The sequence below is a fragment of the Notolepis coatsorum genome (genome assembly GCF_963971535.1).
Source record: "Notolepis coatsorum genome assembly, chromosome: 1".
NCBI classification, from domain to species: domain Eukaryota; kingdom Metazoa; phylum Chordata; class Actinopteri; order Aulopiformes; family Paralepididae; genus Notolepis; species Notolepis coatsorum.
Window position 1 is genome coordinate 170,330,789 of NC_140165.1, and position 15,401 is coordinate 170,346,189.

Here is a 15,401-nt window from a genome sequence, read left to right on the forward strand (position 1 = left end):
ATCGTCCAATCGAATAGAAAATTTAAGCGAAGAATAGTATTCATTAATATGATTTGGTTGGTACTCTGCATGCTATAGGAACATGGTATGACATCATGCTATAGGAACATGGTATGAGATCATGCTATAGGAACATGGTATGACATCATGCTATAGGAACATGGTAGGACATCATGCTATAGGAACATGGTATGAGATCATGCTATAGGAACATGGTATGACATCATGCTATAGGAACATGGTATGAGATCATGCTATAGGAACATGGTATGACATCATGCTATAGGGACATGGTATGAGATCATGCTATAGGAACATGGTATGAGATCATGTTATAGGAACATGGTATGACATCATGCTATAGGAACATGGTATGAGATCATGCTATAGGAACATGGTATGACATCATGCTATAGGAACATGGTATGACATCATGCTATAGGAACATGGTATGAGATCATGCTATAGGAACATGGTATGAGATCATGCTATAGGAACATGGTATGAGATCATGCTATAGGAACATGGTATGAGATCATGCTATAGGAACATGGTATGAGATCATGCTATATGAACATGGTATGAGATCATGCTATAGGAACATGGTATGACATCATGCTATAGGAACATGGTATGAGATCATGCTATATGAACATGGTATGACATCATGCTATAGGAACATGGTATGACATCATGCTATAGGAACATGGTATGACATCATGCTATAGGAACATGGTATGAGATCATGCTATAGGAACATGGTATGACATCATGCTATAGGAACATGGTATGACATCATGCTATAGGAACATGGTATGACATCATGCTATAGGAACATGGTATGACATCATGCTACTTCAGGGTTTCAACTCTTTCAGAAATTATTTTCCAGGACATTTCCAAGAATTCTTCTGGACAATCCACGACAGCACTTGCTCACTAACAGTCATAATTTACCAGTAGGCCTAGTATCGACACATGATGAAGTGCCTCACGTTCATTACAGGTAAATGCTACACCCATCATTGCTAACTGTACAATAAGGTCATCTCGCCTCCTCTTGTTGTTAGCAACAACACCTGGGTGCCAACAATTCCTCGTAAATGACGTACGTAATTTAATAGGGAAGCAGCACTGTGCTGTACATTGCTGTAAAACTCAAGATTTTTTTGCAGCACAAAATCTACGTTTTGTGGTCATTATGGTTAGGATTTTACAGCACTTTAAAAATAAGTGGAGAATAAGCATGAGCTTGTCAAATGCTATGGCAGGCCAAAACAAAGAGAGCGTGGGCCACAACTTGGGCAGCGCTGCTATAATCCTACCAACAGTCGAGTTTAAAACAAAATACACACCTAGGTTTCTATAAGCGATCTGGGCCTAGCTCTTCTAAGAGGCTAGAGCGTGTGTCGAGCTAGCTCTTCTAAGAGGCTAGAGCATGTATCGAGCTAGCTCTTCTAAGAGGCTAGAGCGTGTGTTGAGCTAGCTCTTCTAAGAGGCTAGAGCGTGTATTGAGCTAGCTCTTCTAAGAGGCTAGAGCGTGTGTCGAGCTAGCTCTTCTAAGAAGCCAGAGTGTGTATTGAGCTAGCTCTTCTAAGAGGCTAGAGCGTGTGTTGAGCTAGCTCTTCTAAGAGGCTAGAGCATGTGTTGAGCTAGCTCTTCTGAGAGGCTAGAGTGTGTATCGAGCTAGCTCTTCTAAGAGGCTAGAGCGTGTATCGAGCTAGCTCTTCTAAGAGGCTAGAGCGTGTATCGAGCTAGCTCTTCTAAGAGGCTAGAGCGTGTATCGAGCTAGCTCTTCTAAGCGGCTAGAGCGTGTATCGAGCTAGCTCTTCTAAGAGGCTAGAGTGTGTATCGAGCTAGCTCTTCTAAGAGGCTAGAGCGTGTGTCGAGCTAGCTCTTCTGAGAGGCTAGAGCGTGTATCGAGCTAGCTCTTCTGAGAGGCTAGAGCGTGTGTCGAGCTAGCTCTTCTAAGAGGCTAGAGCGTGTATCGAGCTAGCTCTTCTAAGAGGCTAGAGCGTGTATCGAGCTAGCTCTTCTGAGAGGCTAGAGCGTTTATCGAGCTAGCTCTTCTAAGAGGCTAGAGCGTGTGTCGAGCTAGCTCTTCTAAGAGGCTAGAGCGTGTATCGAGCTAGCTCTTCTAAGAGGCTAGAGCGTGTGTCAAGCTAGCTCTTCTAAGAGGCTAGAGCGTGTGTTGAGCTAGCTCTTCTGAGAGGCTAGAGCGTGTATCGAGCTAGCTCTTCTAAGAGGCTAGAGCGTGTGTCGAGCTAGCACTTCTAAGAGGCTAGAGCGTGTATCGAGCTAGCTCTTCTGAGAGGCTAGAGCGTGTGTTGAGCTAGCTCTTCTGAGAGGCTAGAGCGTGTGTCGAGCTAGCTCTTCTAAGAGGCTAGAGCGTGTATCGAGCTAGCTCTTCTAAGAGGCTAGAGCGTGTGTCGAGCTAGCTCTTCTAAGAGGCTAGAGCGTGTATTGAGCTATCTCTTCTAAGAGGCTAGAGCGTGTATCGAGCTAGCTCTTCTAAGAGGCTAGAGCGTGTGTCGAGCTAGCTCTTCTAAGAGGCTAGAGCGTGTATTGAGCTAGCTCTTCTAAGAGGCTAGAGCGCGTGTCGAGCTAGCTCTTCTAAGAGGCTAGAGCGCGTGTCGAGCTAGCTCTTCTAAGAGGCTAGAGCGTGTGTCGAGCTAGCTCTTCTAAGAGGCTAGAGCGCGTGTCGAGCTAGCTCTTCTAAGCGGCTAGAGCGTGTATTGAGCTAGCTCTTCTAAGAGGCTAGAGCGTGTGTTGAGCTAGCTCTTCTGAGAGGCTAGAGCGCGTGTCGAGCTAGCTCTTCTGAGAGGCTAGAGCGTGTGTTGAGCTAGCTCTTCTGAGAGGCTAGAGCGTGTGTCGAGCTAGCTCTTCTAAGAGGCTAGAGCATGTGTCGAGCTAGCTCTTCTAAGAGGCTAGAGCGTGTATCGAGCTAGCTCTTCTAAGAGGCTAGAGCGTGTATCGAGCTAGCTCTTCTGAGAGGCTAGAGCGTGTGTTGAGCTAGCTCTTCTAAGAGGCTAGAGCGTGTGTCGAGCTAGCTCTTCTAAGAGGCTAGAGCGTGTGTCGAGCTAGCTCTTCTAAGAGGCTAGAGCGTGTGTCGAGCTAGCTCTTCTAAGAGGCTAGAGCGTGTGTCGAGCTAGCTCTTCTAAGAGGCTAGAGCGTGTGTCGAGCTAGCTCTTCTGAGAGGCTAGAGCGTGTGTCAAGCTAGCTCTTCTAAGAGGCTAGAGCGTGTGTCGAGCTAGCTCTTCTAAGAGGCTAGAGCATATCACAGACCATTACTCCGAACACTGTCCCATGAGAGCCCCTCCCTGGCTTATTACGGTGACTCACTTCCCCTAAAAGGAAATGGCTCTCAGGCCTGCAATCTAACAGTGTCTGGGAATGCATCACAGCACTCCAATAGCCCCCTTTTGGGAAATGAGGGTGTGACTGGCCGTACGTCTACCTAAGCCACGAGCCAAAGCCATCCTCTGTATCTCTCATTGCAACCAGGAAAGGTATGGACTGGATGCTATTGTAATAGTGTTAGTCACTTGCTATACTCATGTTACAGGGCACAATGAACTTGTGACTAGTGCCACATAATTATGCAAAGCATCAGGGCAGATTCCAAAAAATTTGTCAAACTGCCATGTGAGCCGTCCCGCCACTAGGGGCAGAGTGGCTAACTGTGTGTGTGAGTGACTCTCTAGTGACTGCAATTACATGAGTGAGTGAGTGAGTGAGTGAGTGAGTGAGTGAGTGAGTGAGTGAGTGAGTGAGTGAGTGAGTGAGTGAGTGAGTGAGTGAGTGAGTGAGTGAGTGAGTGAGTGAGTGAATGAATGAGTTAGTGACATGACTGCTCTATGAAGGGCTTTGCATTAAAAACAAATCGTTTTTTCCTTTAAACAAGTTAACATGTTTTATGTGCTAGGTCGCTGTTATCGATTTCTGCTTGATGTGCATAATGGATTTGTAATAAGAATAAAAAATTATATATACATTACAAAATCGAGCCTTAGATGAAAGGGACATTTACATAGGATGAAATGTCATGAAGAATAAATCCATAATTATTCATTTGGACACATTAACTTTTCACACCACTGAAATGCTTAGGTTTACGTTAATTCCAACCCAAAAATAGCTGTCCAAGAGAGTCTGATGTCGTCAGGTTTCCTCGTATTATGAAGTAATCTCGGCATCTCTTTCAAGAGGATGTGGAGGGTTTATTTTGCTGGGCATTTTGTAGGGCTTAATAGTTTTGCACACGGTGGTCTGGATAAGTGAACCACACTGCAGCATAAGCAGACAGGAAGTGAGACTGGAGGGAACAGGAAGGGCTGAGATTAGGCAGCGCTAGCGCTCCGTCTGCACGGAACAGAGCGAGGCTTTGTATCCCGGTAACCTGGGGCTTCAAATGCACCACGCAGGCTGGATGGGTGAGTGAGAAGCAGGCAGGGGCACCATAGAGCATGGAGGCGGAGGAGGGAAAAAGGGATGCGGACAACGAGGTAGACAAAATAAGGGAGAGAAGGAGGCCACAGAAGGTGGAGAGAGAGAGAGAGGAGGAGGAAGGGGACAGGAAGAGCTGCATTTTCAGAGTAATTTTAGTCTGTGATGTCAGAGGTTCAGACCCTCGAAAATAGAAGGTTTCATTCTCTGGAGTAATCTAGCGCGGCACAACGCCTGGCTGCAGCCTTACATTAACACACAAACAATGTGTTGGGAGTAAAAAAGTGCTGCTGAGGAATATATACTCCCTAAGCATCCTACCTAAAGGGCAGCTGAGAACACAGGAATATATACTCCCTAAGCATCCTACCTAAAGGGCAGCTGAGAACACAGGAATATATACTTCCTAAGCATCCTACCTAAAGGGCAGCTGAGAACACAGGAATATATACTTCCTAAGCATCCTACCTGAAGGGCAGCTGAGAACACAGGAATATATACTTCCTAAGCATCCTACCTAAAAGGCAGCTGAGAACACAGGAATATATACTTCCTAAGCATCCTACCTAAAGGGCAGCTGAGAACACAGGAATATATACTTCCTAAGCATCCTACCTAAAAGGCAGCTGAGAACACAGGAATATATACTTCCTAAGCATCCTACCTAAAGGGCAGCTGAGAACACAGGAATATATACTTCCTAAGCATCCTACCTAAAGGGCAGCTGAGAACACAGGAATATATACTTCCTAAGCATCCTACCTAAAGGGCAGCTGAGAACACAGGAATATATACTTCCTAAGCATCCTACCTAAAAGGCAGCTGAGAACACAGGAATATATACTTCCTAAGCATCCTACCTAAAGGGCAGCTGAGAACACAGGAATATATACTTCCTAAGCATCCTACCTAAAAGGCAGCTGAGAACACAGGAATATATACTCCCTAAGCATCCTACCTAAAGGGCAGCTGAGAACACAGGAATATATACTTCCTAAGCATCCTACCTAAAGGGCAGCTGAGAACACAGGAATATATACTTCCTAAGCATCCTACCTAAAGGGCAGCTGAGAACACAGGAATATATACTTCCTAAGCATCCTACCTAAAGGGCAGCTGAGAACACAGGAATATATACTCCCTAAGCATCCTACCTGAAGGGCAGCTGAGAACACAGGAATATATACTTCCTAAGCATCCTACCTAAAAGGCAGCTGAGAACACAGGAATATATACTTCCTAAGCATCCTACCTAAAGGGCAGCTGAGAACACAGGAATATATACTTCCTAAGCATCCTACCTGAAGGGCAGCTGAGAACACAGGAATATATACTTCCTAAGCCTCTTACCTAAAGGGCAGCTGAGAACACAGGAATATATACTTCCTAAGCCTCTTACCTAAAGGGCAGCTGAGAACACAGGAATATATACTTCCTAAGCATCCTACCTGAAGGGCAGCTGAGAACACAGGAATATATACTTCCTAAGCATCCTACCTAAAGGGCAGCTGAGAACACAGGAATATATACTTCCTAAGCATCCTACCTGAAGGGCAGCTGAGAACACAGGAATATATACTTCCTAAGCCTCCTACCTAAAGGGCAGCTGAGAACACAGGAATATATACTTCCTAAGCCTCCTACCTAAAGGGCAGCTGAGAACACAGAGGAGAGGAACGTTCCTGTAAGCAAGAGGAGTTGCCTGTAGCGTAGTCATGATCGGTGTCATGTCATAATTTACAACTCAAAGCCACGCCCCTTTTTTTAGGGGTTCCTTCCCATAGAGTTCAATTTAAAAATCTCTTTTTTTCACAAGTCAATATCTAGTCAGGAAATGCATAGAAATTGTTGGATGCACTTCTAATTAAAAGGGAAAATCTAGATGTCAGGTTCTTCCCTTCACCAAATGCTAAAACAGAGCCTCATTTATGAGTACTGTGGCTCTAAGCCATTAGAAATGAGGATGCTTCAGGAAAAATATAGTGTGTGACAAAAATAAATCGACTGGTTTAGGCCTGGTTTGGGCCTAATTGTGCATGTGACTAGTGTAATTTAGCCTGGCTGTAAATAGGAATCTTGTGTGGTTAATTTTCATTCAGATATCTTGAGGTGCCCATGGCATTTCCTTCCCATCAAATTTAAGCTATCTTAAAATAGCTTAACCTTGGGGCAGAATATAGCCCCTTTGCCAGTGAGCAGCATGCCATGGCTGGGACCTTTGCCAGAGAGCAGCATGACATGGCTGGGACCTTTGGACCTCAATATTTATAGTTTCATATGATACCAGTTACCAGTATATTCGTGCTGGCTTAAAAACAGTAACAGTGCTTATTACTAAAAGCATTCTTATTGCCATAACCTACAGAATAAATAGATGCAATAAGTAGCCTAAAAAGTTAAAAGTGTTAATAGTTTTCCAATGGGTAACTAAGGGAAACGACAATCTCCGTCCCCCAGCGCCCAACTAGCCCTACACCAGAGGAAAGGAGGGAGACAAGATAACCATGTTTCAATCTCAATGTGAACAGCTCCACCAGTTCAAACAGAGAGAAGGTTCAAGGATGGCAGCTTGATCCTTCCAGTAAATGTTATTACACCCACACATTTCAGAGACAACAACCCCAACACAGAACTAACTGAGCAGCCAGTCAGTGGTCTTGTATTTGAAGCACTAGCACCTCAACGCAACAGTTCCACTAGCTTCTGTCCTTAATAACCATCCCCACAGTCATACTAGAACTGCACCAGTGAGATCCCCAGGTGCATCTGGAGAGCATTACGCTTACAGTACATCTTAGGCATTTAGTAGACACTCTTATCCACAACGACTAACAGTAGAACAAGCTTAAATCCTTGTTATCACCGACAAGGAGTACGGAGCGTATAATGAACAACTACCAAGGATGAGGTGGTTACTTACACTCTTCGCTCTCCACGGCGGCGTAGTTCCCCGACTCCCGGAAGTTGAGGTTGCCGAGATGCAGGACTCCGGCCACGATCTGCAGCACCAGGGTGCGGTCTTCCCCCGAGATGCCAATCACGTCCATGGCATGCTGTGGGAGGAGGAGAGGGAGAGCCAACATCAGCCCCTGGACTGCAATGTGTGTTCACTTTACCCCTGTGGTACCAGAGCTCCTGTCCTTTAATTACTCCTCATGTGGTTTTATGAGTAAACAAAAGCAGGTGGAGGAGAGTCTGAAATGGAAACACAAGAGGACTGGTAGAGAGACTAGACTGGTAGAGAGACTAGACTGGTAGAGAGACTAGACTGGTAGAGAGACTAGACTGGTAGAGAGACTAGACTGGTAGAGATACTAGACTGGTAGAGAGACTAGACTGGTAGAGAGACTAGACTGTTAGAGAGACTGGTAGAGACTGGTAGAGAGACTAGACTGGTAGAGAGACTAGACTGGTAGAGAGACTGTTAGAGAGACTAGACTGTTAGAGAGACTAGACTGGTAGAGACTAGACTGGTAGAGAGACTAGACTGGTAGAGAGACTAGACTGGTAGAGAGACTGTTAGAGAGACTAGACTGTTAGAGAGACTAGACTGGTAGAGACTAGACTGGTAGAGAGACTAGACTGGTAGAGAGACTAGACTGGTAGAGAGACTAGACTGGTAGAGACTGGTAGAGAGACTAGACTGGTAGAGAGACTAGACTGGTAGAGAGACTGTTAGAGAGACTGGTAGAGACTGGTAGAGAGACTAGACTGGTAGAGAGACTGGTAGAGAGACTAGACTGGTAGAGAGACTAGACTGGTAGAGAGACTGGTAGAGAGACTGTTAGAGAGACTGGTAGAGAGACTAGACTGGTAGAGAGACTAGACTGTTAGAGAGACTAGACTGGTAGAGAGACTAGACTGGTAGAGAGACTGGTAGAGATACTAGACTGGTAGAGAGACTGGTAGAGAGACTAGACTGGTAGAGAGACTAGACTGTTAGAGAGACTAGACTGGTAGATAGACTAGACTGGTAGATAGACTACACTAGACTGGTAGAGAGACTAGACTGGTAGATAGACTACACTAGACTGGTAGAGAGACTGGTAGAGAGACTAGACTGGTAGATAGACTACACTAGACTGGTAGAGAGACTGGTAGAGAGACTAGACTGGTAGATAGACTACACTAGACTGGTAGAGAGACTGGTAGAGAGACTAAACTGGTAGATAGACTACACTAGACTGGTAGAGAGACTAGACTGGTAGAGAGACTAAACTGGTAGAGAGACTGGTAGAGAGACTAGACTGGTAGAGAGACTAGACTGGTAGAGAGACTAGACTGTTAGAGAGACTAGACTGGTAGAGAGACTAGACTGGTAGAGAGACTAGACTGGTAGAGAGACTAGATTGGACTAGACTGGTAGAGAGACTAGACTGGTAAAGAGATTAGACTAGACTGGTAGAGAGACTAGATTAGACTAGACTGGTAGAGAGACTAGACTGGTAGAGAGACTAGACTGGTAGAGAGACTAGACTGGTAGAGAGACTAGACTGGTGGAGAGACTAGACTGGTAGAGGAACTAGACTGGTAGAGAGACTAGACTGGTAGAGAGACTAGACTGGTAGAGAGACTAGACTGGTAGAGAGACTAGATTGGACTAGACTGGTAGAGAGACTAGACTGGTAGAGAGACTAGACTGGTAGAGAGACTAGACTGGTAGAGAGACTAGACTGGTAGAGAGACTAGATTGGACTAGACTGGTAGAGAGACTGGTAGAGAGACTAGACTGGTAGAGACTGGTAGAGAGACTAGACTGGTAGAGAGACTAGACTGGTAGAGAGACTAGACTGGTAGAGACTGGTAGAGAGACTGGTAGAGAGACTAGACTGGTAGAGAGACTAGACTGGTAGAGACTGGTAGAGAGACTAGACTGGTAGAGAGACTGGTAGAGACTGGTAGAGAGACTAGACTGGTAGAGACTAGTAGAGAGACTAGACTGGTAGAGAGACTAGACTGGTAGAGACTGGTAGAGAGACTAGACTGGTAGAGACTAGACTGGTAGAGAGACTAGACTGGTAGAGAGACTAGACTGGTAGAGAGACTAGACTGTTAGAGATACTAGATTAGACTAGACTGGTAGAGAGACTGGACTAGACTGGTAGAGATACTAGATTGGACTAGACTGGTAAAGAGACTAGACTGTTAGAGATACTAGATTAGACTAGACTGGTAGAGAGACTGGTAGAGAGACTAGACTGGTAGAGATACTAGATTGGACTAGACTGGTAGAGAGACTAGACTGGTAAAGAGACTAGACTGTTAGAGATACTAGATTAGACTAGACTGGTAGAGAGACTGGTAGAGAGACTAGACTGGTAGAGATACTAGATTGGACTAGACTGGTAGAGATACTAGACTGGTAGAGAGACTGGTAGAGGAACTAGACTGGTAGAGAGACTAGACTGGTAGAGAGACTAGACTGGTAGAGAGACTAGACTGGTAGAGAGACTAGACTGGTAGAGAGACTAGACTGGTAGAGAGACTAGACTGGTAGAGATACTAGATTAGACTAGACTGGTAGAGAGACTAGACTGGTAGAGAGACTAGACTGGTAGAGAGACTAGACTGGTAGAGAGACTAGATTAGACTAGACTGGTAGAGAGACTAGACTGGTAGAGAGACTAGACTGGTAGAGAGACTAGACTGGTAGAGAGACTAGATTAGACTAGACTGGTAGAGAGACTAGACTGGTAGAGAGACTGGTAGAGAGACTAGACTGGTAGAGAGATTGGACTAGACTGGTAGAGAGACTGGTAGAGAGACTGGTAGAGGAACTAGACTGGTAGAGAGATTAGATTAGACTGGTAGAGACTAGACTGGTAGAGAGACTAGACTGGTAGAGAGACTGGTAGAGATACTAGATTGGACTAGACTGGTAGAGAGACTGGTAGAGATACTAGATTGGACTAGACTGGTAGAGAGACTGGTAGAGATTAGATTAGACTGGTAGAGAGACTGGTAGAGGAACTAGACTGGTAGAGAGATTAGATTAGACTGGTAGAGAGACTAGACTGGTAGAGAGACTAGACTGGTAGAGACTAGACTGGTAGAGAGACTAGACTGGTAGAGAGACTAGACTGGTAGAGAGACTAGACTGGTAGAGAGACTAGACTGGTAGAGAGATTAGATTAGACTGGTAGAGACTAGACTGGTAGAGAGACTAGACTGGTAGAGAGACTAGACTGGTAGAGACTAGACTGGTAGAGAGACTAGACTGGTAGAGAGACTAGACTGGTAGAGAGACTAGACTGGTAGAGAGACTAGACTGGTAGAGAGACCTACATGTGCACTTGTTGCAAACAAATTGATAGGTTCTTGATGCAGCTGTCAAATTCTATTATTATAATTATATGAATTATAATAAATGGTAAATGGCTGCTTTTTTATATAGTGCTTTTATCCAAAGCGCTTTACAATTTGTTACTCACATTTTACCCATTCACTCACACATTCACTCACACATTCACACACCGACGGCAGAGGCAACCATGCAAGGTGCCAACCTGCTCATCGGGAGCAATTAGGAGTTAAGTGTCTTGCTCAAGGACACATCGACACGCTGCCCGGGAGGAGCGGGAATCGAACTGGAAACCTCCGGATTGCCAAACGCCTGCTCTACCTCCCGAGCCACTAGTCTTCACTCTGCAATTTCTTTGGTAGGGACATGTCCCTATATAAAACTATGCATATGGATAGATGTAGAGAAGACATTGATGAGAAGACGTAGTCAAGCAGGAAACAGACCCCAGAGCAAAACGCACCATTGTCTCCTGAAAGTCACTTTTGTCATTGATGTCGTCCACCTTGTAGGACCCGGACTGGTTGAGGTAAGTGTAGTAATCCAGGCTTGTGATTCCCAGGCTGCTCTTGTGCTCTCCACTGGCTCCTTCTATCAACTGTGGAAACAAGACATTATTGGACTCCTGGAGGGTAGAAGTTAGGATAATTGTTGTACAGCATTTATAGACTCGCCTCTCTTAAAACACTGAACTCACATTCTCCTTCTCACATTCCTGTTATCGCTGGTCCTTTTTGACCCAATCCTGTGTCAACTTTCTATTCCATAGTTTAGTTTAATAGGATCCCCATTAGTTCTTGTAGCAGCTACTCTCCTTGGGGTCCATACAGAACATAACAGGTTATCTGCAGGTTCATGTTGTTTTCCAAAGCCAAAAATATTGTTTATAGTGACTTTCATATATCTACTCTGAATAGTTCTGATAGAGAGTTTCAGAATACAAATACCTTGGTATTTGGATTGATGAAGTATTTACATTTAAATATCATGTGGGTGTTCTCGCCAGTAAATTAATAATTTTGTATAAAAATAGAGCCAGATTCCCCATGATTAGCAGAAAGAGAGTTGTTGAAGCAGTGTTCCTGTCTGTTTTGGATTACGGAGATGTGATTTATAGACATTAGACATGCAGCGGCTTCCACTCTTAAAGGGGAACTCCACTTTTTTTGGAAATGAGCTTATTTAACATCTTCCCTGGAGTTAGACAAGAAGATGCATACCTTTTTTGTCTCTGTGCGTGCATTTTAGCTTTGGGAATAGACGCTCCGTTAGCATAGCTTAGCTTCATCACTGGAAGTGAGGCAGGACAGTAGCCTTACAGTGCCTTACAGTGTATTGCAAGGTCTGACATTGACCAAACTTGATATGCATGACCTTGGTGGGCTCTAGGTCAACTCCTGAAAAGGGGGTCAATGTCAGACCTTGCAATCAAAAGTTAGGGGGCACACTGAAATTATGGCAAGGGTTATTAGCCCCCTAACTTTTGATTGCAAAGTCTGACATTGACCCCCTTTTCAGGAGTTGACCTAGAGCCCACCAAGGTCATGCATATCAAGTTTGGTCAATGTCAGACCTTGCAATACACTGTAAGGCACTGTAAGGCTACTGTCCTGCCTCACTTCCAGTGATGAAGCTAAGCTATGCTAACGGAGCGTCTATTCCCAAAGCTAAAATGCACGCACAGAGACAAAAAAGGTATGCATCTTCTTGTCTAACTCCAGGGAAGATGTTAAATAAGCTAATTTCCAAAAAAAGTGGAGTTCCCCTTTAAGCCCTTAGGCCTTGTCCAGACGAAGACGGATCCGATCTTTTTCGTTTTCATTTCGTGTTAATTTCAAAAAGGTTTTGCGTAAACACGAAATTGTTTCAAGAAATATGTGCGTGCAATGAGAACACTGAAAATGCTGAAACGCTGCCGCAAATGTACAATCCAATTGTCTCCCTCCCCTGGACACACCCATCTCTATAACCTATATAGACCAGCGTTTCCCCTGTCTCCCTCCCCTGGACACACCCATCTCTATAACCTATATAGACCAGCGTTTCCCCTGGACACACCCATCTCTATAACCTATATAGACCAGCGTTTCCCCTGTCTCCCTCCCCTGGACACACCCATCTCTATAACCTATATAGACCAGCGTTTCCCCTGTCTCCCTCCCCTGGACACACCCATCTCTATACCCTATATAGACCAGCGTTTCCCCTGTCTCCCTCCCCTGGACACACCCATCTCTATAACCTATATAGACCAGCGTTTCCCCTGTCTCCCTCCCCTGGACACACCCATCTCTATAACCTATATAGACCAGCGTTTCCCCTGTCTCCCTCCCCTGGACACACCCATCTCTATAACCTATATAGACCAGCGTTTCCCCTGTCTCCCTCCCCTGGACACACCCATCTCTATAACCTATATAGACCAGCGTTTCCCCTGTCTCCCTCCCCTGGACACACCCATCTCTATAACCTATATAGACCAGCGTTTCCCCTCTCGGAGAGCCCGTTACCAGACCCCTGGCCAGGGACTCGCCGGGTCTCTCCAGCCAATTCTCCTGAGTTGTAAGCAGTGTTAATTTAGTAAAAAAAAAATCGTTTTCGTCTTAGTCATGTCTCAAATGCTCTTTTGCGTTTTTCATCATATTTAGTCAACTTTATCTATTTTTCGTTTGCCACTCAATTACAGTGTTTCCTTTTCTGTATGGTGCTTTATTTCCAGCTCAATATGGGGTTTTACAAGTTGATATTTCCCTTCTCATACACAACACAGCTACCTGCTAATACGCTAGCTTCACAACAACAACAACGTAACATCGGGTCCGTCCTCCCATATCTCCCGGGGGGAAACAACACCCCCAGCATAACAATGGTGCCCCTAATACCATACAACTAGAGCGACACACAAAACCCCAGAACATTACAATGATTCACCCATGGAACGATGTGTTGGGGATAAGGGTTCTGCACATCCAATTATGTTTGTTACTTTCCTGTCTGCAAACGAGTTCCTGTTAGCTAGCAAGTAGTAAGTAAACAGTGTTGACTTTTAAGTTGAATAAATGTGTAGCCAGATTTTATTTAGTAAACTACATTTTGTGTCGTCGTTTTTAGTCAACGACATTGCATGAATAATTTCATCACGTTAGTGTCACATGATCTCCATTAACGTGACGTCTCATCTTCATCAGGGGAAAAAGCTTAGTTGATGACCATATTTAGTCATCATTTTCGTTGACTAAATTAACACTGGTTGTAAGCTAATAAACCTTATCAACTGCGTCTACCTTTGTCTGAGTAAATCCTTACTCACATTCACCCACAATTGGCATCACTACGGACACGATTTTTTTTTCGGACCCGGCTGTTTTTTCTTCTACAGATACAGAAAAAAGGGTGAGATTTGTTTTTTATCGAGAGGTTTTGTTTCAGATTTTTATCATCAATTACTAACGTCCTCGTATGAAACCCTCCAACTAGACTCTGCCTGGAGGAGGGATATACCAGACCTGGAAAATGACTTTGATTGGCAAGGAGCCTGGGCAAATGTCCGTCTTACATCAAGGAACCCGGACCATCAACAAATCAATCTTAACTATATTCACAGGACATACTTGACTCCTATAAGACTGAACAGAATGGGTCTTAAACAAGACTCCAAATGCTCCCAATGTACAAATGGGGACGAAGGGACATTTATGCACATGTATTGGGACTGCCCACCAGTTAAGACATTCTGGAAAGATGTGACCCAACAATTATCAAAACTCGTATCTTGGAATATACCTGTACACCCTGTATTACTATTGAATGATGTTTTTGAGTTTGCAGTAAATCCACAGCTAAAGAGATTGGTTTTATCGGGTATCACAGTAGCTAAAAAGCTGATCGCATCACGCTGGTTTCAACCGGAAAAAATTTGCCGGAAAGTTTGGTTTCTTACATATCTCGATGTGATTTATCAAGAAATATCTACAGCAAGAATTCTGGGACTCAATGAATCCAAAATGTCAATGTGGTTAGAAGTGGTGGAGAGAATAAAAGCTAGCTTATAATGGTAGTGTCTGGTTAGGAGCGAGGGATAATGGAGGTACTATCCAAGGAGGGGTCCGGGAGGGGGGGGTTCGAGCTGGAGCATATGTGTGTAGGGTTTTAGATAACAGGTATTAGGGGTATATCCTATATAAGACAATTAACTAAAATGTGATTTCATTGGATGTGCACTGACAACTAATGCTTGTATATCTTATCGTGTGTTGTCATGTTTGTTTATGTGTTTGTTTAAAAAATTATAAAAAAAGAAAATACAAAAAAGAAAAAAGGGTGAGATATATTGCTGGACTTTGTCCTTCCTCCTTTCATTTTCTGTATCTAGTGAATACAATGGTTATGCTACTGGCGGAGTTATGGCTGAGAGGTGAGTTGTTGTATGCATTGATTCAGCGTTGGTTCTGTGTAGGTCGCGCGCACGTAATTCCTTTGGGTTTTCTGTGATTATCTGTGAAAGACAGACTAGGGGAGTAGAATGGATTGTGTGGAGACGCAATAAGAAATGTGCCGCACAACTTTATACGGACGTTGTGTTAGTTATTCTTGGCAAAATAGACGGTAGATTTATTGTTTAGCATATTTTAAGAATGCATGACGATTCACTGTA

At 44.3% G+C, this 15,401-nt stretch overlaps 1 protein-coding gene across 2 annotated transcripts in view; it reads right to left on the reverse strand.

Annotated features, from left to right (window-relative positions):
- myo1ea (myosin IEa) overlaps window positions 1-15,401 on the reverse strand; it is a 176,467-nt gene that overhangs the window by 59,963 nt on the left and 101,103 nt on the right. For both annotated transcript variants that reach the window (XM_084334683.1, XM_084334682.1), the window contains exons 8-9: window positions 11,211-11,345; window positions 7,367-7,499 (exon numbers count right to left, since the gene is read on the reverse strand). In XM_084334683.1, coding sequence (XP_084190809.1) covers window positions 7,367-7,499; window positions 11,211-11,345 — 268 coding nt within the window. The remainder of the gene's footprint in view (window positions 1-7,366; window positions 7,500-11,210; window positions 11,346-15,401) is intronic.